Source organism: Glycine max, chromosome 10 (assembly GCF_000004515.6).
Source record: "Glycine max cultivar Williams 82 chromosome 10, Glycine_max_v4.0, whole genome shotgun sequence".
NCBI lineage: Eukaryota > Viridiplantae > Streptophyta > Magnoliopsida > Fabales > Fabaceae > Glycine > Glycine max.
Genome location: NC_038246.2, coordinates 50,352,038 through 50,379,554, shown reverse-complemented (window position 1 = coordinate 50,379,554; position 27,517 = coordinate 50,352,038). Strand labels below are relative to the sequence as shown.

Genomic DNA, 27,517 nt, shown 5'->3' with positions numbered 1-27,517 from the left:
TGTTTTAAAAATATTAGATTTATAAAAAAATTTGTATAATATTTGTTGAATATGCATTAAAATATTAATTAAATGTTAATGTAATATTAATATTTTGGTGGACTGTTATTGTAATTAATGTTTTATTATATATATATATATATATATATGCTTGACCCCTCCACTATTAATTTTAGTGTACTCCACATCCCTCCTGCATGTAAAGGTTAAACTAATGTGATTAATGAGTTACAGTTTAAAATATTTTATTTATTAATTTTTTAAAACATTTGTAATGTTTATAATTAATACAATTATGCACTGTACTACGCGTATTGTCGGTTATTTGATGAGGACGAATCATCGTGGCATGTGGTGATGTTTTTGGTTTTAATTAATCTTTCACTAGCTAGTGCATACGTTCTCTCTCGATATAAACGCTTACCATATTTAGCATTTGGTATATATATATTCCTGATTCCTCTGGGAAGAAGGATATTGGAAAGATATCAAAGCTAAGGCTAGGTAGCTAGCTAGTACTAAAAAGCTAGATTGATCGATCATCTTAATTTCCACGGGAAAAAAAGAGGTGATAATGGAATCATCACTTGTTGAAGACATTGTGATTGTGGGAGCTGGAATTGCTGGTCTCGCAACATCCTTGGCACTTCACAGGTATGTACCTCTTTCACCCTCATCTCCATCACTATTATAGCTAGGAATATATATATAAACTACATATGTTTATTAATTTAATTTAAGCTAAGAATAATTTCACTGCAGGCTGGGTGTCCCAAGTTTGGTGTTAGAATATTCAGATACTTTGAGGGTCACTGGGTTTGCTTTAACAACATGGACTAACGCTTGGAAAGCTTTGGATGCTCTTGGCGTAGGAACCATTCTTCGTCACCAACATGTCCAGCTAAAAGAGTAAATACTATATATATATTTGTCTCAACTTTATTTCAACTATATATTACCAATGAATCATATATGCACGTTAATATCTAACACGGAGTTTAATTGGTTTAAAGAAAGAGAAGAGAATGATTTTAAAGGGAAAAAAAGGGCTAGAGGAAGAAGAAGGAAGAAGAAGTGGGGATAAATTAAAGTACTGGTTTGGTTTGCTTGCTGAATGAAGAAAAACTGTGAATAATAATATATTATTATACCTTTATAAAATAATAACAAAAATTAAAGGTGACGAGTAAAATAAAATTGAGACAATTGATTTAGTTTATATTGTTTAAAAATTATAAATTGATATTCTTTTGGTCTAAATTTTCCAACATATCTAAGTAAACGGGAACAAAAATAAAAAAAAAGAAGAAGAGAGATTTTAACTTTTTTCATCTTCTAAATTCTAAACCAAACGATCGAGAGATAATTAAAAAATTCTCCAGTCTTCATTATTTCTGTACGACAAGATACACAGAAAATCTTATTTGATAATCTTATTTATGCATGGCTTCCACTTCCCAGTCCCGGGATCATACGGCCATACCATGTACAATTTTCCCCTTTAACATCCCTTATATGCATGTTGCCACGTACGTGTTGTGATCAACGAACAATCTCGCGTAATATTTTACTCAATCATTGTCCTATATTTATGATAAGCTTGTAAAATACTTAAGAATTAAAAAAATAAAGACATAATTAAAATACGGTAATTAATGTAATCTTGAACTTGTAAATGAATAGATAAATAAAATAAAAAAAATCCTTCTAAAAATAAAATGGTAAGAACGAAACGTTATTAATTAAAATAATTTTAGTCTTAAACTCTTTTATGTATATAGTATTAGCCTGAAACTAAAGTATACAGGAAATTGGAGTGCAGGAATGTGACTACATCTTTGATTTTAGGGCAGCAAACATCAAGCTTGTCTTTCGAGGGCACAGGAAAACAGTAAGTACGCGTACATATATGAATAAAAGTTCATCCTATGCCTTGGCCCTTGGCTCTATAATGTTTTTTCTAATGTCCTGGCTGGTCCAGCTGCTTGCCAATTTGCTATGCTTTTGATTCAACTTGCCAATAATTGCTATTCTTTTTTATTAAATTAATGCGAGAAGAAGGAAAACAATATTTTGATTAAGAAAAGGGCAAAAAGTTTCAGTAGTGGCTGATTGAATCGTTTGTAGATATATGAAACCAACCAATTAAGTTCTAATTAAATTAATTTTGATTTTAAAATTCTTCCATTAATGATATAATGGGTATTGTGTCATGCATGCGATGCAGTGGAGACTGTGAAGTTCGTTGTGTTAGAAGGCAGTTAATGTTGGAAGCAATTGCTAACGAGCTTCCAAGTGGCACCATCAGGTTCTTATCAAAGGTTGTTGCTATTGAAGAATCCGGCTTCTCTAAGATTAAGATAGTCCGTCTTGATGATGGAACAACCATCAAAACCAAGGTAATTAAAAACACAACGAGACGTGACGTGACATGTGAAATTAGCAAATTAATGGAATGATCACATAACAACTAAACAACTTAATTGACTGATATGTGGATGTTTGCAATTGAAAAGGTATTGATTGGGTGTGATGGAATAAACTCCGTGGTGGCAAAGTGGTTGGGCTTCAAAGAGGCCTCTTTTACCGGGAGATACGTAATCAGGGGCTATAAAAAGTTGATGAACAATCATGGGCTTGAGCCCAAATTCATGCACTACTTTGGGAAGGGCTTTCGATCTGGTGTAATGCCTTGTGATGATAACACTGTATATTGGTTTCTAACTTGGACTCCCACCAGTGAAGGTGAAATTCTTTATTTCATTAATTCACTTGCTAAAATATTTTTTTCTTTTTTACTTTTCAAAATTACAGTTTAATATCCTTTTAGTTTTTTTTAATTTAATTTATTAATTTAGTCTTCATAAATTTTAAAAACCAATTTTTGTCAATCATTTTATCATAATGATGTCACATCATAAATCACTTTAATTAGTATATGGTTATGAGTTTCACATTTACTTGTCCACTTTGCTTATGTTGCAGAGAAGGAGCTAGCAAAGAACCCATCCAAAATGAAGCAATTGGTGTTGAGAAAGGTTGAGAAGATGCCAAGTGATATTAAAACCTTTATAGAGAAAACAGAGACAAAAGACATTTTAACATCTCCATTGAAATATAGACATGAGTGGGAGCTCATGTTGGGGAAAATTAGCAAAGGCAACGTTTGTGTTGTTGGAGATGCATTTCACCCCATGGCCCCTGACCTAGGGCAAGGTGGGTGCTGTGCCTTGGAGGATGGGATTATTTTAGCCAGGCATCTAGCCGAGGCATTCACCAAAAAAACTGGCAAACATGTTGCTAAAGAGATGGGTGAAGAGGGTAAGTCTAAGGAGCAATACAAAAAAATTGAGGCTAGCTTGAGGAAATATGCTAAAGAGAGAAGATGGAGAAATATTGATATCAGTGTTACATCTTATGTTCTGGGTTTTGTTCTGCAGGGTGATTTGAAATTGGTCTCACATTTTAGGGACAAACTTTTCCCTGCTTTCCTAGCTGAGCTGCTGTTGAAGAAATCAGATTTTGATTGTGGAAAACTTAATTAACACGCCTAATTGATGTGGAATAATGTAATTAACCATGCATGCATGCCCTCTTGTACTTGGTGGCCTTATAGAATTTTCTCCACCCATTACCAGCGACGTTTATGTGTATGAATAGCGATTTCTAAGAATTTTAATGCATTGTTGTGAAAAATTTTGTCGTCTATATTGTCTCTCGTGTGGTCTATAAAAAACAAATGTACTACTGCAGAAAAGCATCAAGTCCTTGTTACACTTTCGTACAAGAATAAAGATTTGTTTCCCCACTATAGTTTGATGTTATTGTTTAACATAATGAAAATAAAAGTAAATTTTTTATATACAATTAGTATCCAACTTTATATATATATATATATATATATATAATCAATAAATCCAATTGATGTGATGAATTGGTAATACAGCCTAAGCTTGTGGGGAAGGCCTGCCACCATTGGAGAAAAGCAAAGAGACGCTAGTGTAAGGAAGCTCTAAATTGAATATTAGTCTTGTAAGTTGTAACTAGTCCAAAAGACTTAAGTTTGTAAAGAGAGGGTAGCCTTGTTCTCGTTTTAGTGGTCGAGGGTAGTTGGATGGTGGCGCCAAGGAGCTATAATTTGGATGTAGGCCATATTCGAAACAAAATGACTGTGAAAATACATTCACAACATTAATTAATGTGAAAATTATATTGTAGAAACAAATAATCATAACTTGTAAATAATTTGAAAATTATATATAATTCCCTTACACGAGAAAAACGAAAACCTAACTGTTATATAAAAAATGGCAGGAAAAAAAATCAGCTAAAAAAAGAAGAAAAAAGAAAATCAATCCAACAAACGAACCGCTCGTGATTTGACCTAAATCAATTTATACCTCACGCTAGCCCACAAAATTAGACATTATCTTGGATTCAAAGACTACTCTGGAAAGAATTCTCGACAATCTGAAACTTGCACGACCTAAATTAGCATTTTCATGACTTTGCTTCGGAACCAAACATGTTATGTCGTTATTCCTTTTTTTTAATTTTATTTTATAGAGAAGTTATTCCTTTTTGTTAGTTTTGTTATTTTTCCTACTCGGGTGTGTTTGGAATAGCTTAAAAAAATAAATTATTTCAAAATCAGTTTTTATATAGATAAGTCTGTTGAAAAATAATTTGAAGACAAATTCTCCTACGGCCGAAATAAAAATCCCATATTTTTTTAATAGTGAATCCCATGTTAAAATAAAGATTATAATATTAATTACATTCGATTAAACTGGAAAAAAATCAATTAAACCAATTTTAAAAGAGAAAACCGTACCTTTAAAACAATAAAGCAAGAGTGGTGTTAATGTATTCTAACTACATGTTATTTTTTCAAGTCTTCGTTTAATCATGAGTAAAATTTAATAAAAAATTATTTTTTTCAATGATTCAGATAATATATAAATGATTTAATCTTAACTTTAATATACTAATGATAACTTAATTAACTATATATGTTATTAAAGTTAACAAATTAATGCAATAAAAATTTAATATATTCTTTACAAATATTTAAATGTATACGTTAACAAAGTAATGCAATGAAACTTTAATATATTTTTTTACAAATATTTAAACTTATTTGTTACTAATTATCACTTATTTAGAAAAAAATGTTTAACTAAGAATATTTTCTTAGTAACTATTTGAGTTAAATTACATAAATAAAATTATCAAGTGTAAATTTATTTTAGATATAGTATATATTTTTAAAATAATTATACAATTATTATTTATTTGTTGGAAATAAGAGTAAAATGGTCAGCAAAGTTTTAAAGGAAAAATGAGGTTGTTAACACTATTCTTCGGTAAAAAATGAAATGAAATGTCAGAGTTTTGATCTAGTCTTCAAAACGAACGGTCTTGATGGGGTTAGCAAATATCTGGATATGGAAGCAGAAGCTACCTTCGTGAAATGACGCATTTGCCCCTATTGTAGTACTAGTTCCTCTGTGCGTAGTCTTCATATTCATCTTCTTCATCGTCTTCGTCTGATACCCAAACCTCTTCTTCTGTTTCCCAAGGTACGTTTCAAATCTCGCTCTCGCGTTTCAAGGACTATGGATTTTCTGTTTCCTTTCAATTTTTCGCTAATATCGGTCTATGTTTTGCCATTTTTTATTTTTTATTTTAAAAAAAAACGATTAACCTCGCGCGGCGGCGATGCAACCTTAAAATATAGCTCATTCGTTTGTTCCTTGTTATGTTTGCCTTTTATTTTTTCGTTTTCGATCAATTTATCTGCGTGCCTTTTGTTTTTATTCGTTTAAACGTTTGAGCTACCTTAGGGTATATTAATCTGCGTTTAGCTGTTGATTTCGATTTCGGGTTTGGATATTGTTAATTACGATGCTGTCTGATTTAGCTGAAATGGTTTATTGATGATGCCGTGTGCTTGCGTGCGTGCGAATTTGAATTCGCAAGCTGGATTGCGATTGGCAGCAGAACCGTGTTTTTGTTTGATTCCGCGGTGTGATTTCAGATCCAGAATGGGCTTCCCTTTTTTTTTGTTGACGTATTGATGAAAGTCGGTGGTTTATTTTTCTCCTTTTGGTGGCGTCATGTCACTTTTTTGTTTCTTAGCACCGAAAGTTTTCTCTTAAACCATTTTGTTCAAATGCGTTTTAAATATTTACATTTATTATTATTATTTAGTTAAAGGATGGATTTTGCCCCATGTCTACTTTGTAAATAAAAAAGCTATGGAAGAGGTGGAACTATTGTTTTTGGATAGAACTTGCCTCTTATAAGTTTGTTTATTGATTCTTTTGCTGAATTCAGGTGAATAACAAGATTAGAATATCTATTGACATTGATATGTTATGATTTTAGATGGGAGTTCAACAACATGAAGCGCTTTCTGAAGGCAATGAGCCTGCTGAAAATGCTTGTGCTAGTGGTTTCCTGAACCAAGGTGCTCTTGCCAGTGAGTCTGCCTACAGCGATCCAAGGGTAAACACTGAAAGTAGTGAAGTTAATGAACCGGGTGACAATTCTTATAAGGAAAGTAATACACCACATATCTATAGACAAGATGTTGTGAAAAATACTATCAGTGGCATGATTGGGATTGTGACAGAAGTTGCTGGTGATTCTGATTCTGATTCAGATAGCAGCGTCACTGACGACGAAAATGATACTGAGGATGAGGATGGTGATGATGAGGAAGGCGATGGCATTAATAATGCTAGTAGAAATTCTGAAAGTAATGGTGCTGCTGGGCATTGTAAAACCGATGCTCTTCTGGCTGACCAGCTGCATGTACTGTGGATGGACAAATCTGAATCCACTCTAAATTTCAGCGACGTTGAAGTTGTTGATCGCGGATTTTTACATGGGGATTTTGTTGCTGCTGCTTCAGACCCTACTGGGCGAGTGGGTGTAGTGGTTGATGTCAATATATGTGTGGATCTGTTGGCCCATGATGGATCTATAATAAAAGATGTCTCATCAAAAAATTTAAAACGAATTAGGGATTTCACTGTCGGTGATTATGTGGTGCTTGGACATTGGCTAGGAAGAATTGATGATGTTTTGGATAATGTAACTGTCTTATTTGATGATGGTTCAGTTTGTAAGGTCTCAAAAGCAGATCCATTGAATCTTAAACCAATTTCTAAGAATATTCTTGAAGATGGGCATTTTCCTTATTACCCAGGGCAATGGGTAAGGGCTAGCTCCTCATCAGTATTCAAGAATTCAAGATGGCTGTCTGGCTTGTGGAAAGCTAATAGGCTAGAAGGTACAGTCACTAAAGTTACAGTTGGATCGGTGTTTGTTTATTGGATAGCATCTGCAGGTTATGGGCCATATTCTTCTACTGCCCCAGCTGAGGAGCAGAGTCCAAAAAACTTAAAATTGTTGTCCTGTTTTGCTCATGCAAATTGGCAATTGGGTGACTGGTGTCTCCTACCCTCATCTGAACTGTCATCCTCAGCTTCCATGGATAAAGGCATATCAAAATTGGAACTTAACAATTCTGCTAACAATGAATTAGATTCTAATCAGACAGGAAGTGGATGTGATTCAGAAGAAGCTACAGTTGAGGAAACAAATGGGAATAAGGATACTATGGACCTTGATCCAGCTGATGTTTTGGAAGGGAATGATGGAAATGATAAAAGTAATCCTTCACGTGATTCTAGCTCATGCAGCAGTTCTATCTCTGTATCAAAGGAACCTGTCCATGAAGCTTGGCCTCTTCACCGCAAGAAAATTAGGAAAGTTGTCATCAGGAAAGATAAAAGGGCCCGAAAGAAAGAGGAAAGCTTTGAGAAAGCTCTTTTGATTGCCAACACAAGAACAAAAGTTGATGTTGCATGGCAAGATGGAACAGTAGAGCGTGAACTAAATTCTACAAGTTTAATTCCTATAGATAATCCTGGTGATCATGAATTTGTTTCAGAACAATATGTGGTAGAGAAGACCTCCGGTGATGGTGAGGATATTTCTGAAGCTAGGCGAGTTGGGGTTGTGAGAAGTGTTAATGCCAAGGAGCGGACAGCTTGTGTGAGGTGGTTAAAAAAAGTTGCCAGAGCAGAAGATCCTCGAGAGTTTGACAAGGAGGAAGTTGTTAGTGTATATGAGCTAGAGGGCCATCCAGATTATGATTACTGCTATGGGGATGTGGTTGTCCGCCTCTCACCTGTGTCTGTCTGTTCAGAAACAGCTTCTGTTGGAGAGTCCACTGAGAAATCAATGCAGAAAACTGAAGAGAGTGGGATTAAAATCGATGTAAATATCCAAACTGGTGAAACTTTTGTGCAATTTTCTGACCTCTCTTGGGTTGGAAATATAACTGGCCTTAAGAATGGTGATATTGAAGTTACTTGGGCTGATGGGATGGTATCAATGGTATGCTGATTTTGTATATTCATTTTTATGTTATTTCTTCCTGTTCTCTCTCGGTCTTTATACACACAAACACACACAGATACACACATATACATATATATTGTATCTTATTTCAGTCAATGGAAACTGAAGAACTGCTTCCAGTATTTTAATGCCTGGTGGAAATTTAAAAGTTCTAAAAATTTTAAGACTAGGACATAATGGGTCTTTTAAACATCTCGGTGACTAAAATATAATATTCTGCTATTTGCTTTACTGTTACAAGAACTTTATACAATATACTTACAATCAGAGAAGGTTCCTTTATGTTGCTCTGAAGAGTAATGCAGGTCTTTTTTTAAATTTCGGTAATTAGATTAGGTTTTGCTTTCATATGTCTAATATGAGTTAAATCTTAAAGTTGCCAAAACATATTGCACAAGATTGAACAAATATTAGGGAAAAGTATTAAAAGAAGAATCTGCTTACCTTAGTTTGTAGGTATCTACTTCACTGAAATAGAGGGAGCATTCAAGCTTGACGATCAAGTAAATTAAAAGTTTAGGGCCTCTGTTTTCTAATCTACCAATGTAATTTAGCCTAATGAGTCCCCAGGATATCCAGGAATACAATCTATGAGCAGAAAGTACAAAAAATACCCAAAATCCCTGAAACAAACACCTAATAAGGATGTCTTTGGGCAAACAACTTACTTAGGGCTCCTTTGTTTAAACTTTTTTTTTCTTAAACAACCTACATTGGCCATATCTCTAGTCAATATTGGATCTCAACAATAGAAAAGCTAGAGACTATCACAATTATGTAAAGATATGCTCTTTTTGCTATTGAGGTTTCTAAAATCCTTTGAAGGTGTGTTGAACAGTTTTTCTGTTCTAAAATAGTTTAAGACTTTTGGGGTTTTGGATCTTTTCCATTCACAGCCTTAGATGATGTTTGAATTAGACTCTTTTAAGATAAGTCCTTTTGGTCTGAAGTCTCTAAGATGCAAAATAAAAGATCGAGGTTGGTATACATACATATATATATATATATATAGAGAGAGAGAGAGAGAGAGAGTTTATTTTTTAAGCACTCATGTCTGATGATACAATTTTTCCATTTTGACTGTCAATAATTTACTTTATTTCCAGGTTGGACCCCAAGCAATCTATGTGGTTGGTCGAGATGACGATGATGAATCAATTGCTGCTGGGAGTGAAATAAGTGATGCTGCAAGCTGGGAAACTGTTAATGACGATGAAATGGAAGTCCTTGAGGATTCCAGAGAGGTTTGTTTCTTTTTCCGCCTGTACTGTGATTCTTACCATGTTTCAACTTGTTTCTTTCTGAGAGGAAGCCTAAAGAAGAAAAAAAAATGTTATTTGGAATCCTTATCTAAAGTTTGCTTCTACTCATTCAATAAGAGATCTGAGACATGGGAATTGTATTTTCCCAATCTTGCAAAATTTGGTTGTTTTCATGGCCTTCCTCTTCTTTTTGTCCTCACCTTTATGTACACATGTACTCAGGAGCAATGCATCTAATTTTAAGTGGCTTTTAATATTTCAATTTAAGTGATTGTGAAAATGATCATAATCTCATTTCAAAAGGTCTTGAAGACATCCTACCGACCATCTAAAAATGTAGTTATTAGCCCATTTCTTTAATCATGCAATATTATGACATGCAGGATATTGAGAGGGAAAATTCAAGCAGTGTTACTTCTGAGGCAGAAGAAAGTGGAGAGAATGATTTTGGTAGGACTGCAGCTCTCTCTGTTCCCCTAGCAGCATTTCGATTTGTCACTAGACTTGCCAGTGGAATATTCTCAAGAGGCTCAAGGAACTTGGATTCTATTCCCTTGGAGATAAAAGCTGAACGTGAACATCCATCACCTGTAGTTAATGATGAGTCTACTTCACAGAAACATATTGCAATTGATGCTGATAATTCAGGCAATAAGAATGAAAGGTATGATGAGGTTGTTTCAGAAGCAACTGAAACTCTGGAAGCAAGTGCGGCACTTTGTAGCTTGGGAAATGAAGATGCTCCTGCAACTGCAAGTTGTGATAATGACACTTGCAGTTTGAAACATTTTGACATAACTAAAGATCCATCGGACCACTATTTTATTGGTGCAAATGGACAGGTACTGCTGCTGCCCTATTTCTAATAAGAGTAGGGAAATGAAAGAATGTATAAGTAACTTCATGTTTATTGTACATCGGGGGCTGCTAGTATTCTCCTACTTGGTGTATTAGCAACTAACACCTTTTTATTTAAACCAAGATGCCAACTATTTTTCAAAACAAACTAAATTCAAGGGTATTAATGTATTTTAAAATTTATCTATTAAAAAATACTAATTTTCTCTCTCCTAACCTTTCCTTTCCCTGCTATTGTATGTTCTGTTGTAGCAGAGAACAAAGCAATTCGGCCAACTAGAACATAGAGAAAACCAAGCCAGATAGAAAAGAATTAGATTGAAAAGAAAAGAAAAAAAAACCCACTGCAATACATGATAGTCAAACGTGGCACATCTGTTCCAAATCAAAATTTAGGTCCCCATATGAAATCAAACTTGGAGGAGGAGAGAGAAGTTGAAATTTTTTTTTTTAAATAAATAAATTTTAAATTATATTAATGCCTTTAAACTTAAGATGTTAAAAGAAAAGGAGTTGGGTTTTGTCCAAACATAAGGGTGTTGGTTGCCAATATAGTCTTTCTTAAAATCAAGTTGGTATATCTTTGATAGATTGGCCATGACACACATGTGCATGCACTTACCCGAATATTCACACAATTTCACTATAGATTAGAATTAATGTAGATTAGGTTCTTATATTTAGCTAACCAAAGATCAACAGTGTTGATCATATCGAAGCATCAAACATGAGTGTGCACACATCTATTCATATGTCTGCTTCTTTCTTTTGAATTTGATTTCCTTTATTATATTATACTGCAATCACTAGATTATTTTCAATCCACTTTCAGAGTAACAACCGGAAATGGTTCAAGAAAGTGCAACAAGATTGGAGCATATTGCAGAATAACCTTCCTGGTCAGTGGTACATTTGATGCCATATAAGTTTTGTAGTAGTGACTAGTGAGTTATTCACCCATTTCAGTAAGTGTAAATGTTTGAAACATTTTGACAGAGGAAATCTATGTACGAGTTTATGAAGATAGAATGGATCTCTTGAGAGCAGTTATTGTAGGGCCATACGGAACCCCTTACCAAGATGGACTCTTTTTCTTTGATTTTCACCTTCCGCCAGAATACCCTGATGTTCCACCGGTAAGGAAATTTTATCTTGAAGTTGTTTTATGGTCCAATTTATAATTGCCCCCACCAAAGAAAAAGGAAAGATAGTTAAATGTTAATCACATATTCAATTTGTATAAATTTGGTCCAAATGGATAAATATCTCATGCCTTTTCTGTGTTCTTTGTCTGGGTCTCAAATGATCCAGTCAGCATACTATCATTCTGGTGGTTGGCGGATTAACCCTAATTTGTATGAGGAAGGGAAGGTTTGCCTTAGCCTTCTAAATACATGGACAGGCAGAGGAAATGAAGTATGGGATCCAAAATCTTCTAGCATCCTTCAAGTCCTAGTTTCACTGCAAGGCTTAGTACTCAACTCTAAGCCTTACTTCAATGAAGCTGGGTATGATAAGCAGGTTGGAACAGCTGAAGGAGAGAAAAATTCATTGTCATACAATGAGAATACCTTTTTACTTAACTGCAAGACTATGATGTATCTTATGAGGAAACCACCCAAGGTGATTATGAATGACGTTTATAAGATATTGTATTTCATTCCATCCATTTGATTGAACTCTTCGTATTTTATCATGATTAGTTAAAGCACTATTGCATTGTCTGTACTTTTCAGTAGACTGGGGGGGGGTGTATGGTTCATGTCATCATTATAGAAAATGTAAATTGATAACAGGGTTGGCAAAGAAGCAGAAGGATACTTTGGATAACTTGCATGTTTGAATGGGATTATTTTGGGATTTTTTTTTTATTTTTTGCTAATTTCCTAGGAGAGCTTTGAAAACAAACTATTATTTCAATGAATGTTTGAATTTGTTTTAGTAATTGTAACATTTGCATATTTCTTTGGCATTAGTTCATGTGTACTTTAGGAGTTGTTGAAGCTGCTGTTGTTTCTTTGAATTGTGCATAGTATATTTGACTGTTATCTTACTGATAAATACTCTAGGATTTTGGAGTGCTCATCAAAGAACATTTTAGGAGGCGGGGTCATAAAATCCTTAAGGCTTGTGATGCTTATATGAAAGGTTTCTTGATTGGCTCGCTGACTAGAGAAGCCTCTGTAAGTGAAAAGAGCAGTCAGAATTCAACCTCTGTGGGTTTCAAGTTGATGTTAGCCAAGATAGTGCCAAAGCTTTTCTTGTCACTATGTGAGGTTGGAGCTGATTGTGAGGAATTTAAGCATCTGAAAGATTTGTAGCGAAGTTATATGGTTGATACATCACTTCATTTCTCAAATTAAAGCCAACTTTGGTCTGCTAACTCTGACCCAAGGTACCAACAAGTGTAAAGGTTCTCATATAGTGTCAATGTTTTGATTCCTACTATTTGTACCCTTTAATTTCTCTTGTTTAAAAGATCAATTCACTTCTAGGAGCTTGAAGGAACATAATTTGGTGGGATTTATTGACATCGAGAGAAGCAACCACTGACAGTGCAAGCTGGATATACTTTTGATTTTGGTCGCCTGAAGTGGGGAGGCAATGTTGGTTACTAACTTGTATGCTGTTTACCTTTTTTCTTAATTTTTGTTTCTTTTATAACTGGGGATTAACTGAGCGCAATGGCATCGTGTGATCCTTGTAGCCAATTTCACTTGATGTGAAATAAGGCTTTTGTCGTTGTTTTATATCTGGGGACAGGGTGGGAATCGGGGTTGGATTTTCGCTGGTATTTGAAAGGGTTTGTCTTGCATTGATTGATTTACCTTCTGTTTCTCAAGAATACGATGAATTGAATATAATTGGACAATCACTTCCTGCGCCCCCTTCCCCCCTTCTGTTATAGTATAATGGATACTTCATATTTGTGCATATTGACATTTTTGTCGTGACTGAATCTAGTGTTAGGTTGTAATTTTTTTTTCCTGTGATGCTTTCCCATGTCTTGATGACCTTTTTTATTCCTATTAATTCCAATTTTCCATTACTATCTGGTATTTATCAGAACCTCTATTATTTATTTGTCCATTTAAGATATGCTTGACCATACATGAATCTGTTGGAATAAGTGGAATAAAAGTTAAAATTTCAACGTCAAATACGCGACTTTCTATAACTCTTATTTGTACTGATTATCGTTTTTGCAATGTATATCCTATAACTCTTATTTCAACGTGTTACTCTAAGGTTATCTCGGAACCTGTTGATATTTCATATTTGTTCTCCGATGCAAAAGGAAAAAATGGTTATGCTCCTCACCATCCATGTTTTCCATTTGCGACCAATTGCGCAGCATTCATTCCTTGATGTCACTTATTATACTAAATGTGAAATGAAATTTATCGTTTCAGTCGACTTTGCTTTTGATGGAAGAAATGAAAATCTTGAATTTACGCGGTTGCTTCTAGTTTTTGCTTACATTGATGTTTTGTATGGTTTCTAGTTTCTACTTGTTGGCCCTCCTTTGCATCAAAAATAAAATATTCGAATGATTTTGCCTTTTAAGTCTTTCTAATATTAAAAAATATGAAATAGATTTGTGCACCACAATGTGCATTCTTGAAATAACAAAATTTCTCTTTAATAGTGTAAAGAAGATTATATATGTATCCACACTAAAATACATGTCATCAACTTGTGAGTGAAACTCTAAAGAACAAATTTCGTTTCTACTTTTTAAGAATAAAACTAGGCTTAGAACTCTTTTAGTTTGTGTCTGGTGCATTTTACCTCGTGTAAATATTTCTATTTATAATATTGAAGAGATGTGTATTTGGGCCCTTTTTCAAAGAAAAAAGAAAAATTTAAAATAATTGTATATCTCTTTATCTTTATAAAAATAAGAATTATCTTATATTTTTTATATAAGACAAAGATAATTTATACATGATTAATTACAATTACAATAATTAATCATATTCTTATAAGTAGTAATAAAATATTATTCTTATTTTATGGATAACTTTCACATTTGTAAAATAATACTCTCATTTTTATATTAATTATAGGTGCTAGCAAAAAATATAATAATATTTCACTAAAATATTTATTTGATTAAATTAAATTTTATAATTTAATTATCAAATAAATTTTTCTTTTGCAAAGATTGGAACACTCATTTGTTGTGATCCTCTAAGTTCAGTGTTAAATCGGTAGTAAATTAATCATGATTAATTTACTAAGCAAAGTAGACGTCTAACAACATTACTTAACGTCCGGATAACATAGAGTAACATTTTAATTCTCTTTTAGTTCTTGTAATTTGAAAACTATAGGAACGAAAAAAGTAAAAATCATGAAACTATAAGGACTAAAAAGACCACTTTTAAAACTAGAGGAACGAAAAAAGAATTAAAATGGAAATTATAGGGACTAAAAAGACCACTTTCAAACTATAGACACTAAAAAAGTAAGAATCATGAAACTACAGGGACCAAATGAGTAATTTAACCTAAAATTAAATAGGAGAAAAACAAATTGAGGTTGACACTCGTTCTTACTAGTTTTGCGTCTGGAATCAGTTTGGTCCTACAATGAGTCAGCTATGATATTCAAGAATCCTTCGTGCAACACAATTTGAGGCACAATTCTGGGACCACAACATCATGATAAGGCTATTGCTTCCTGCATTTCTCGGTTGTTTCCTGCACTACCTTTTTGTCTTTCAGAATGACTAATTTGAAATGTAAAATTATATTTCTGAACTCTCTCTTTTTACTTTTGAAATAATCAATTTGAAAGGTTAGAAATAAAAAAAATAATTCTAGAAAGGGTATAGGATGTAACTTGGGGAGTGCGGGAATCAACAACCTCACTATTATACTAAAACTAGTCCAACAGGAAATTTCGGTGGCCCATGGCCGAAGCCCAAATAATTTGACAAATGAGCCGTCCATAAAACAATAAATTAAAATCCCTTAGAATAACAATCCTTCCATTAAGAGTTGTTCCTTGACAATTGTAAAATAACATATAGATGTTCTTATTCAATACAATGTGTCCCGTTGCTATTAAGTTATTAGAGTCAACAAGAGGGGGAAAAGACCAAACATTGTTTGATATAGTCTATGACCATGATGAATGGCCGGCTGAGAGTTAGATATAAAATAAATAATGGACGAAGTATAATAATAATAATTATGAACCCTTGTTGAAGTTTCATATGAAAACTATAGCATTTGCGTAGCAATAGTTACTTAAGTGTGTGTGGCCAAACATAAAACACAACGATAACGTATCTTGGGTGTGAAGTTAACAATCATTCGGCCAGCTATGCAAGTCTGTTTTGGGTCCATTAGGCCGTTTTCTATTTAATTAGCACAGTTTATTATGCCAGCTCCTATTTTGTTTGAACACCAAATTCATAACAAACTTCCCAATGCTGATAAAATTACAAGATCATTTAGACCCCCACATTTGAACTGCTTCTTCAAACACAAGCAACTTTGTGGCAAGTGGCTATCCACCCTCATTTCAGTCACTGCTTCATGCTATCTTATATTTTCAAGGATATGGGTGAAACACGTTTTCTCAAAAATTGTACCTTCTTGATGGCGATTCTTACTCTGCTTTCTAGCTTTCTCTTGAACCATGTCATGGCTAGTGTTTACACTGTTGGTGACCAAGAAGAATGGAGTAGCCAAACAAATTATGCTTCATGGGCAGAGAGATACAATTTTAGCCAAGGGGATGTTCTTGGTAATTCCTTCATTCTTTACTTGATCATTGTGTTTGATTCTTGACTTTTTTGTTTTCATCAATACAAGACATTGCTATATATAATTTTCTTATCTTTGAATAGAGTCTTTATTTATTTGGGGTGCTGTTTTGGTTTAGTTTTCAAGTACGTGAAAGGGCAACATAATGTTTATGAAGTGACAGAAGACACATTCCGATCGTGTGATGCAAGTAGTGGAGTGTTGGCCAAGTATGAGAGTGGAGAAGATCAAGTGGCACTCAGTGAGGTGAAGAGACATTGGTTCATTTGCAACATAGCAGGGCACTGCCTTGGAGGCATGAGGTTTGGAATTGAAGTAAAAGATGGCAACAGTGTTACTAATTCCACGGATGTTGCATTTAACCCACCAATTGAACCAACTCCCTCGCATAATTCTTGTACCTGTTATTATGTGTCTGAAAGATGGAGAGTGATTGAGAATTTTATTCCTTTAGGATTATTATTATTGTTGAACTATTACTTTTGATTAATGGTCAGGTACTTAGGTACGTGGATTTGATTATTTATTTCTGCATATTGCTTTCATATGTACAATTTTACAATTCATTAATTAAGTACAAAAGAGGGGTCTTCTTCTAGAATGGCATATATAAAAATGAAAATTAGACTCCTACCTGGGTCATCCATGTGTTTGGTGTGAAGGTCAAGCAAGCAATTTATGATGGTTAAGGGACTTTTTGTGTGAACAAAAAGCATATATACCCACCCTATGGCCAGCTATCATAACCTGAGTTTGTCCAACATTACATGTGATGTATCCATGTTGTTATGTTTACAAGAAATTTTTCAATACACAATCCCTATCTCTTGTAGGAAACCTTTAAAGAGAAATGACATGGTAACATGTTACTCTTATCTTTTATATTTTTTCTCTTTTCATTTTCCATGTACTCAAGCTCATTCAACTTGTTGATACCAGTAATAAAACTTAAATGTTACAAAATGTCTTTTATCATAGTGTTATGTCCAAATTTATAATAAAAATTAATTAATGGTTGAAAAATATAAAAAAAAATCTTGCTAACAAAATAAAAAAATTAAGAGTTATAAAATCTAAAGAATTAAAATAATATATTATATTTGACTAATAAAAATTAGAAAATTAAACAATAGCTTTTGTATTATTTTTATTTTTTCATAATTCTTCTCATCATGCTACTCATACTCAATATTAATATTATATTTGATTAACCATTATACTTAACAAATTCTACGCACTCCTGGTCTTACACTCCATGAAGAGATCACATCAATCACATATTAGCCAATGAGTTATTCCTAAGCATTAATATTAGGACATGGTTCCTAAGGATGACTATGATGAATAATTATGGTGTAATGATGTATGTGGGTATATGGATTGGATTAGATGATGAAATTTCATTCCTTATAAAAAATATAATTTTTTAATGAAAAGAATAGATATTTTTATTTAGTTGTTATTTAGACCCCAATTTTGCTAGTTACAACGTTCTTTGTTCTTGTTCTTTCTGTGATGAGCTGTATCATCCTTCACACCCTAAACTTTATTATTCTTTTAAAACTTTTTATATCCATTCTTCATTGACCTAGTGAAATTAAAAAAGAAATAAAACTATAGAGACAAAAGAAAAATAAAAAGTATTAAAAATTATTTTCTATACCAGCATATCCCAGTTTTGTAAAGTATTATTTTAAAACTCTTTTTAGTAATATCTGGAATTATGTTTTAAATAAAAGCACATAGTTCTAGAAATTAATACATAGAAGCCAGATTATGGAAAGTAATATTTGATAACAGGGGAAGAAAACGAAATCAAATGCATACACATTAGTGAACACATTAACCAAAAATAACACGATAAACGCACACCTCTTCCATGAAATAAAATTGAAAATTACGTTTGTAAGACTAATTTTTTGTTGTTAGTTTGTAAATTGAAAGTTGTGACCAAAATGAAGAACATGCCCCTTGTGAAATGCATAATAGACCAAAATTGATGTTGAGTATAACTTATTGAATAAGATCAACTCAATCTTTTTAAAGAAAATAATTTAGATCCAACCAAATCTCATGTTATTTTAATAGTTACAATGGATCAATGAATTCAAAACTGATCAAAATTATTCTGTAAACACTCCTCATTTTAAAAGAATAAAGTATAATAATAATAATCGATTTAAATAATAATGATTTTTTTTAAAATTTACTTAAACCTTTGGTGGGTTAGGCCTTGGTATAGATGTATGCACAATAAAATCACTCGTAAACCTAGCGGGAATGTCTTCAGTAAAAATTTCCTCTCATCTTGGTTATGTTTCTCTTTTTTAGAAGTCTATTTGTTTACCGTTATAAAATTAAATTTTATCTCTATCTCAGTTTGGTTATGTCAAAATGTCACCCTTTTCACCTTCATTATAACAAGTGGTATGAGATTTTTATAAGTGATTCAGGACATGTCAACAACCACACAGCATGTATGACATTATGCGATCAAGATGTAACACATAACTATGAATTTAATCACACAAGTTAAGATCTCTTTAATATTGTTTCAGGCATTACCATGCCAACAGCCCGCTTGTCCCCTCTAATTATAGTCATGTTTAACCTCCTATCAAGTCATTATACAACCTACACAATTTCTCTCAAGAAAAAATTATTACAGCATTTACCATTATGATGTGTTAATGTTAGGTGACATATATAACTAAATAATGTAATTTAATAAAGATAATTAATAAAACTCAGGAACATGTCACGTGAGACTCTATAATAAACTTATGATATTTTGTTCTATCCGACATATATATTGACTACTAGATACATTAGTTATTTTAACTACTAGTTGCATGCACATGCTTTCATCCCTCTTCTCAGTATATATGTATATGTGTTCTATTCTAATATACTAACTGTTGTTGCTCAAACATCACAAACTCAACCTACTAGCCATATTGGCCAAAGCATCCGTACGCGCATTTACCTTCCTATAAATATGCTTCAAAAATGAAACACCCTGTCTTCATCCCATGCCACGCGACAACAAGAGTTAAAAACAAATACTATCGTACTCACGATCTCATCTCAAAAACATTGGAATTACCTAGCTATCAAAATCATTTACAAGTCAAAAGTATGTCACTTTTTTTTTTTTTTACAATGATTGTCTTGACGTTTGAATTTAGAACATTATGCATATTACTTCCAAATTTCTCACCACTAGACCGATCTTAGTGGTTCAAAAGTACTCATGCTAATAATAATAATAATAATAATAATAACTATTCAAACTCAAAAAATATTTTATTTTTTATCACTTAAATAAAATAAATATTTACAGTTTTCTTAATTTTGCACAATATTAATTTAAAAATTTACTATTTTCAACAAATTAAATATCATAGCAGGTCAATACCTTTAATTTCTACATACAACTTTTAACTCTCAAATATATATATATATATGATTTAAAAAATTGTTTTTTTAAGGGTTGTCAACGTTTTGCCATACATTTGTATGATTGTAAAATAAAATTATTCCAGTAATGAAAGCTCTATATTAATCACGCATGCTAAATTATTATTAAAAATGTTTAATATAACAAAGTTTATAATGAGAGAACACATGATGGTCGATCAAAGGTTAACTATGAAACTGGTGCGGGTAGGCACCTATCTGCTGGTGGTTGTGAAGTTGATGTTGATCCCTTCCCACCCCATTTTCCGGCGTTGCTGTCATCTCATGAGTCCACCCTCTATAACGGTTCCGCGTAAGCTCTAGCAGTGAGTCTCTTACATCTTCAGCCTCAACCGTTTCATTATCCTTTTTCTGTTCAGCACCCGCAAAAAAGTAAAAGAAAAAGTGAATAATAACCATTGTCATCAACCAATTAATTCAATGTATGTGTATGAATTGACATGTCGATATCACTAGTGCAAAATATATAGACTTAATTGTAGAGTTAGAAGATGCTATATATCATATCTTACTTCCACTTTAAAAACATTTGAGACGAGTCCCGTGTGGCTGGTTACCGTGGCATGCACTACATCCATGCCAATAGTGTTCAACGCTTCCATCAATTTCACAAACCCACCAGGCCTGTGCTCACAGAAAACCTTCACAAAATACTCATTCTCATCTATCAGAGCCACTTCCACTTGCGGCTGCATTTCAATAAGCAAATTTGCACTTAAAAATTCAAGTCACAAAACCACAATATATTTGTGCACAAACAATACAGCACCACTCATGCATGTCTAAACTAAAACAAAAGGTAAGCAAAAATTATTGTATTGTCCAAAACTATCAATGTTTATGGAATTATGGCCATGACTAATCTCTTCGTGACATTTACCCTAGTTTTATTTATTATTGATTTTTTTTTGTAAATTAATAAACTCGGCTACGTGTCACTGAAGATTAATCATAATTATGGACATTTGATGGTCTTAGACCATACAATAATTTAAGATAGGATACATATAGAGAGAGAGAGACAGAGGTACCTCCATCTGCTGGGTCTGCTTATCAATGACAGTAGCACCTTCCTGCTTTTGTTTGGAGACATATCCATTCCCTGATGTTCCCACATGCAACCCAGTTTGGGCCTTATCATGTTCAGCATTTGGCCCAAGTTCAGCACCTACACCAATATTCATGCAGTTGCTTTCAGTGTCTGCATTCTCCTCAAGCTCATCTTGGAGCTCCTTCACTTGCTTCTGCAAATCCTTCACATACTCAATGGCATCTCCAAGAATGGATGCCCTATCCAGCTTAGAGATCCTAGGAACCAAAGAACGAAGGTTATATAGCCTATCATTGAGTTTCTTCCTTCTCTTTCTTTCAGCCACAAGGTTCTTGGATTGGTTCCCTTTTCCATTCCTCCTCCTATACTTTCCATCTAATTCCTCTTCTTCGTTCTGGTCACTGCAATCTGACATTGAATCTGATCTGCCAACAACGTTTTTCATCAAGTCCTTGTCTTCCTCTTGCTTCTGATCTTTTGCCTCCACGTATTGTGAATCTGTTGTCATGAGGCTTTTCTGATACGTGTCATGCTCATGCCCAGGCTCCTGATCATCTTCTGGGTTGGTTTGCTCGTCGTGAAGGAAGGAATTACCAGCTTGGTATTCTTCAGAGAAAGCAGCATCGCTCTTCATTCTGTTGTGCTGGTTGTAGTTGAACTGCTGCATGAAGTTCAGTTGAGAATTACACAGACCAATATTGCGGTGGTCCATATCAGTGATGACATGTTCTGATGGATGGAATAAGTGATTATTGTTCCTGTTGTTGTTCCCTTCGTTTTCATCTTGTATAAGTGGGTTTGATTGCATGTTGCTCACGTCAATGTTGAAGCTCATTGAGTGGTTCACGGCTTCAATGCACTGGTTTGTCACAAAATCTATTAGTTGATGATCTTCAGACACCTGCGACAAATATATAAAAAGAGAGAAAGTAAGTTTAATGTATTATAAATGCTCCCTAGCTACAAGAACATATATATTAATATATGTCATGACATTACTTGTTTAGTTACAAACAGCTCAACTAGTCCACCCGGCACCGAAATCAAAACCTGGGTCCCAATTGTTTCCTGCAAAATAAATCAGTACTCATTAATATATATATATATATATATATATATATATATATATATATATATATATATATATATATATATATATATATATATATATGGAATAGATGAAAAAGGTTAAATTCGTTTTGCACCTCATAGATGAAGTGAAAAAATAAAGGATATTAACGTGGAGAAAATTGACTTACTTCCAAAATGTTAGGATCCATGCCATTGGAATAGTTCACCCAGTTGGGTTGGTTTGTTAATAGGGTCTGTGCATGAATCCTGTTAATTAATTGTGGCATAAATTAATATTTCAATTGTAGATAAAGGGAAGGGAAATATTATAATATATATATATATATATACATACCCAGAATTATCTATGGGTATGCAAGTGGAAAGCTGTGAAAGAAGATCACAGGGCTTTGTTCTGGGGTGTGGATAAGTGATATCTCTGCATGAAGCCACAGAAGAGACAGGGAAAAGATGTTCTTCCCCAGCATTTTGATTGCTTTCAGTGCCAGCACAACAGCATCCCAACCACTCAAGAAACCTAGAGCAAGTGCAACCATCACATTTTAACACAATTAAGGAGAGACAGAGAAAAACATGAATAATGATTATTAGTTAATTATGCATAACCTTTGGTCTTCACTCAATTTCCAGTAGATGCAATAGTCCCATCCGTTCAAACCCACGAGGGGTCTTAGTCTCTCTACTAAGTGTTGCATGCTGATGTTCATCTCACCTGAAATTAATAATTGGTAAAATGCCAAATATTGATGCTGAGAATCGCTAGCTAGCCGACACAAAACCAGGTACTAAACCAATCAAGAGTTTGTCAGATATCAAATACTGATATTTCTGATCTTATGTCTCATATTTTTTTTTGTGTGTGTATAATGTAATGTACTGAATGATAATGCATATCTAGCTAGTAAGAATTTGTCAGTCATAGAATATGGTAAAGATTTGTTCTTGTGACGCTATATATTATATCGTACTTGATATGCTTATATATATACACATATCCCGTGCACTTTTGAAGCACCCACATGCATCCACGAAAATACCCCCATAAATAGAAAACTAATGAGATATATAGACCTGGATGATGATAGTGGAACTTCCTCTTTGAGCTCGCAAAAGCAAAGTGGCAATGGTTACTTCCTTTGACTAAAAGCAAGAAAAGCAAGAGCAAAATTGAAGAACAAACAGACCAGAAGTAGCAGAAGAAACAAAAACTGATATCCATAAAAAAACTTAGTTGATAGCAACAGTTAACTGCACCATCATAACCCAAAAGTTTGAATCATATCCACCTTATGCCGAAAGTCCCATCTCAGCAAACTCAAAGTTCCTTGTATCAGTGCCTAGGAAGAAAGGAAGATGCAAACAATATCGAAAGCACACACCCGGTTCCTTCCTTCTTTATATATCATAATATAATCATAGCAATATCTTTATATATATAAAAATATTGGAGCGTATAATGTGGCTGTTACTATGGTAGGTGAACTGCAGAGGGTGAATGAGAGAGAGGGAGGGATTTTTGCAATGAAATAATTCTTTTGCCTTGTGGTCTGTTAAAAAAGAGAAACGAGAAATGAGGAAAGAAAGGTGAATTGAAAGATATAGATGAGTTGGTGATGATGGCAGGAGCATATTGCATGATCCAAGATGGCGTACAAAACCTTAACTACCTTGCTAAAGTTTTTCATTCGTTTTGGATAGTATATTCTCTCAAACCTCAACTACTCCACTAATGTGTAACTCAATATTAACCAGAAAAGGAAACTACATATTACATGATGTATATATACAAAGGCTACAAATTAAAATAAGGAATATTTATGCACTTAATTATATATGCATGATGCATGTAAATAACTTTAATTGAGACATGCATAACGCTTTGTACTTCTTATATGATCTGATTTGGACAATCTTCTCCCCTTCAACTAGCTTTGGGGACGAGGCAGTTTGTAACCCCCTTTGCTTAGGAGAATCGTTCTGTTCACTATCATTTTGGTACATAATTTAACGAAAATGTTAAATGAAAATCCCAGTTTTAGGTGTATGATGAAAGAAGAGAGGGACGGAAAAAAAAATAGAGAGAAAAATTAATAAATGTAATAAATAATGTGATGAGAACCAAAGAGGAGATAAAAAAAAAAATAGAGAATTATTTATTTCATGTATAGATCTTGATAGTATTTATTTTGATTTTTTTAAAATTAAGTGGGAAGAGAAAGTTGATTAATTAAAAAAACTAAAGATAATTTTGGAATAACATTATAAATCATTCACAAATTTAAATATTATATTAATTAAATTAACTAATTTTTTAAGAATGTGAATCAATTAAAAGAGTCTTATAAAAATTGACGAAAATAATAATTTTTTAAAATTTTTAATGGTATTAAGTTTTATCAAATAGGCTTAAATATGTTTTAGTCATTTTTTAGTCTTTCAAATTAAAAAAAATGTGTTTTTTATTTCCTTGAATTCATGAATTATTTTTTTGGTCTTTCTTGATTTTTTTTTACCGTTTGAATGCACAATTTATGAAAAAAAAATTATCACAAGAGGGACTAAAATATATTTTGTAGATTTAAAAAAACTAAAAAAATATAACTTTTAATTTTGGAAAACTAAAACAAAGATAAAACTCAAATTTAATGGACTAAAAATATATTTAAATTTTTATTAAATTAGTATAGTTTTTAATTTTTCAAGACAAAAATAATAGATTTTAAATTTTTGGGTGCAAATTCTCTCCTATATAAAAAAATGACATGGTCAAGTGTTATTATGACTTCATTGTTTATTCCACTAGTAAAAGCAAGTTTTTTCACTGTGTTTTCAACTTTCTATGTGAAATCAAACGATGTAAAAAGTTCGTACTTTCTAGACCAATTTTTAAATCGATATAGAAATAGTGTTTACATTAATTGTAGCAAGAAATATTATTAAAAGTGTCCACTTTATACATCAATTAAGGGAAGAATAAATATACAGGTCATTCTTTCATCGATTCTAATAACAATTGATGTAGAATTTTTTTTATTAAACAAAAACCCAAAAAATATGTTAAATAAGTCTCTAGAATATCAAATAATTCTTTTTCTTATAATTCAAATAAGTCTCTAAACTTAACTATTGAATATTTTCATTTTAATTCCTTAAATATATGTTAATATTAACACTTGAATCGCTTTTTTTTTAAAAAAATGGACTAATTTGATTATTGAGTTACACTTTTATGGATTTTTTATTTTATTTTTCAATCCAAGGACTAAAGTGACAACGCTTTAGTATCAAAGCAACCAGTAGCCATTTATTCTATGAAAATAAACAACACACGTATATATGTATATATATTATAAATTATAAATTAATTACAAATTAAATCACATGTTATGATACGCTCCCTTATTTTCTCATTTATAGACTCCACTGTGTTATTTCACTCAATGTATGTTCGGCTTTGTCCCAATGGATTACAAAACTCTTAAAGAAGCATGGTCTAGAAAGTTGCTTTCTATATGGACGTTGTAATGGGAACCGACACAGAAGTGTTATTTTCGGCATCATATAAAATAAATATTAATTTAGAAAGTCTGGTCTGAAATTTAAAAAGGATTGAAAAACGTTCACATTTTAAAATTAATTGCTAATAAACTAAACTGGTGAAAAAAATTTCTAGAATGATTCATCATAATCAAACGTAGAAAGTATATTATACATCACTATAACAAAAATGTCACTGCCTCATTAATTACTATATTAATTTTTTGAGAAACTACTGTAAAATGACAATGTGAATTTTATTTTTTTTATTGTAGGATTCTTTTAAACTTCAACTTTAAACTATAAATATATTATAGGCAAGTACATCTTTGATTTCACAATAAATTTTGGTATGATGATCAATTTTGTCTATATTATTTTTATATTTTAGTTGATTAAATTATTTTTATGATACCTTAAATAAATATGTTAGGTCTAAGATTTAATTATATCAAAATAAAATAAATAAAATATATGTAAAATTAAAATTTGAACTAAAATTATTAATTTTTAAAAATTGAAGAAATACTAAATATCACTATTTTAAAATGGGAGATTGAAATTGCAAATTGAATAAAATAAGAGACCAAGATTATATGTTAGCGTATATTATATTTGATAAAATTCATTAAATAAAACGTAGAATCTCATGTAGTGATAAATTCGAAGGAGATCGAGAATCCATTTTCCATTTTATATTCCTATAGTTCATTACTTTTATTGAATAAGAAATTGCATAAGTTACGCAAACGTGCCAAATGGGAAAAAAAAAGTTTGAGTACAAGCAATTAAACTTCAAGGAAAGTGAGTATATAATTATAAAAATGATTTAGGCCACATAATAAAGACTTGACTGTAGACTTCCATCATTTTACGTATACAATGTCAATGCGAATGGTCCCAACAACCTATTTTGTACATCTTTTTTCTTTTGACCATAAGGAATTCCTTAGACCATGCATCCTCGCACCACAAATAAAATGTGGTTCTAAGGCCATCCAGGGACGTTTTCTTCTTCTTCTATCTCTTTTCTGCGCCAAAAGGTTGGAAAAGTCCTTCAAGGTTGCAATCGCCCGGTGAAGGACCAAAGTCGTCGCGTGAAAAACATAAAAAAGAAGAAACTTTTATTGCATTCACATCATCAAACCATAATTCTTATAACGTAACACCCGCCTTCCTCCTCTAGTCGTCTATACTTATTGCATGCCTAAAAATCAATTTTCTTAATCTAATTTTTATTATGATTTTGAGTATGAGAATATAAAAGAATTTTATATAAAGTAATTTTTCTATAAAAAAATAAAAAATATGTATTTAGGATTAATAATTATTTATTAAAATAAAATTAGACTAATTGATTGAATTTCAATATTTGAAATTAAATTCTAAACAGAAAATACATGAATCCCATTAATTAATGACCTGTTTCTAGTGACATACTTGCTGATTTGCTGTTTAAATCTGATTTTTCACGTTCCCGTATGTCATGATCCCACGTGTCATACAATCTTATGTCTAAGATTCTTACTTTTCTTTGAATAAACTATTATTTGTGTCCCTACAGGTGTAATGTCATATACACGACAATTAAATCATTTTGTACAGATTAATATGAATTTAATCTTTAAAATTTATAACTTAATAATTTGTCCCTGAACTTTACAGTTTAATTTTAGTCTCTCACAAATATCCTTATAAAGTTACCTAAATCATAGCTTAACAAGAATAAGTCACTCTCTCACAAATCATAATGGACACTCTCATATAAATTATATCAAATTGTACTTTTTAATATTTATTTCCTTACTTATATTCTTTTAGGTTTGTAACTGACTTAACCATTACAATCCTTACAATACTCCCACCACCTTACTTCTAACCATGAATATTTCCCAACACAATAGGCAACATCAATATATATATATATTAAAATAACAATATTTATTTAATTCGAAATTTAATCAATACTTTAGTTTAAAATTCTATTCATATTCATTATTTTTTTCAACCTAAAATTCTAC

At 32.3% G+C, this 27,517-nt stretch overlaps 4 protein-coding genes across 10 annotated transcripts; 3 read left to right on the top strand and 1 right to left on the bottom strand.

Annotated features, from left to right (window-relative positions):
* Positions 1-311: 311 nt before the first annotated feature.
* Positions 312-3,811, top strand: LOC100799862 (monooxygenase 2). Of its 4 annotated transcripts, none has more exons than XM_041006006.1 (7): positions 318-654; positions 763-909; positions 1,823-1,891; positions 2,228-2,399; positions 2,517-2,745; positions 2,986-3,321; positions 3,441-3,811. In XM_041006006.1, the coding sequence occupies exons 1-7, from the start codon at positions 575-577 to the stop codon at positions 3,443-3,445; spliced, it is 1,038 nt and encodes a 345-aa protein (XP_040861940.1). In that variant the 5' UTR covers positions 318-574; the 3' UTR covers positions 3,446-3,811. The 4 variants fall into 4 exon arrangements, with proteins under 4 accessions (XP_003535754.1, XP_040861940.1, XP_040861939.1 ...); XM_041006005.1 differs by having other exon boundaries at positions 1,808-1,891; XM_003535706.5 differs by having other exon boundaries at positions 312-654; positions 2,986-3,811.
* Positions 3,812-5,425: 1,614 nt separating this feature from the next.
* On the top strand, positions 5,426-13,490 carry LOC100799332 (probable ubiquitin-conjugating enzyme E2 23). 3 transcript variants are annotated; one of them, XR_005886784.1, is made up of 9 exons: positions 5,426-5,582; positions 6,391-8,412; positions 9,543-9,680; positions 10,082-10,540; positions 11,389-11,455; positions 11,553-11,692; positions 11,868-12,179; positions 12,626-12,951; positions 13,052-13,490. XR_005886784.1 is itself a non-coding variant. In XM_014763430.3 (8 exons), exons 2-8 carry the CDS (start codon positions 6,391-6,393, stop codon positions 12,875-12,877), a joined length of 3,390 nt encoding a protein of 1,129 aa, XP_014618916.1. In that variant the 5' UTR covers positions 5,426-5,582; the 3' UTR covers positions 12,878-13,490. The 3 variants fall into 3 exon arrangements, 1 of the variants encoding a protein (XP_014618916.1); XR_005886785.1 differs by having other exon boundaries at positions 13,036-13,490; XM_014763430.3 differs by having other exon boundaries at positions 12,626-13,490.
* Positions 13,491-15,498: 2,008 nt separating this feature from the next.
* Positions 15,499-17,270, top strand: LOC100788784 (mavicyanin). Its single transcript, XM_003536669.5, has 2 exons — positions 15,499-16,316; positions 16,455-17,270. Exons 1-2 carry the CDS (start codon positions 16,106-16,108, stop codon positions 16,820-16,822), a joined length of 579 nt encoding a protein of 192 aa, XP_003536717.2. The 5' UTR covers positions 15,499-16,105; the 3' UTR covers positions 16,823-17,270.
* A 2,637-nt stretch (positions 17,271-19,907) lies between these two features.
* LOC100798282 (transcription factor ABORTED MICROSPORES) lies at positions 19,908-23,405 on the bottom strand. 2 transcript variants are annotated; one of them, XM_006589662.4, is made up of 9 exons: positions 23,246-23,405; positions 23,031-23,099; positions 22,566-22,671; positions 22,294-22,476; positions 22,127-22,205; positions 21,867-21,935; positions 20,848-21,768; positions 20,329-20,505; positions 19,908-20,167 (listed from the first exon to the last, which is right to left on the bottom strand). In XM_006589662.4, exons 3-9 carry the CDS (start codon positions 22,664-22,666, stop codon positions 19,982-19,984), a joined length of 1,716 nt encoding a protein of 571 aa, XP_006589725.1. In that variant the 5' UTR covers positions 22,667-22,671; positions 23,031-23,099; positions 23,246-23,405; the 3' UTR covers positions 19,908-19,981. The 2 variants fall into 2 exon arrangements, with proteins under 2 accessions (XP_006589725.1, XP_025979976.1); XM_026124191.2 differs by having other exon boundaries at positions 23,031-23,405.
* Between the last annotated feature and the right edge of the window lie 4,112 nt (positions 23,406-27,517).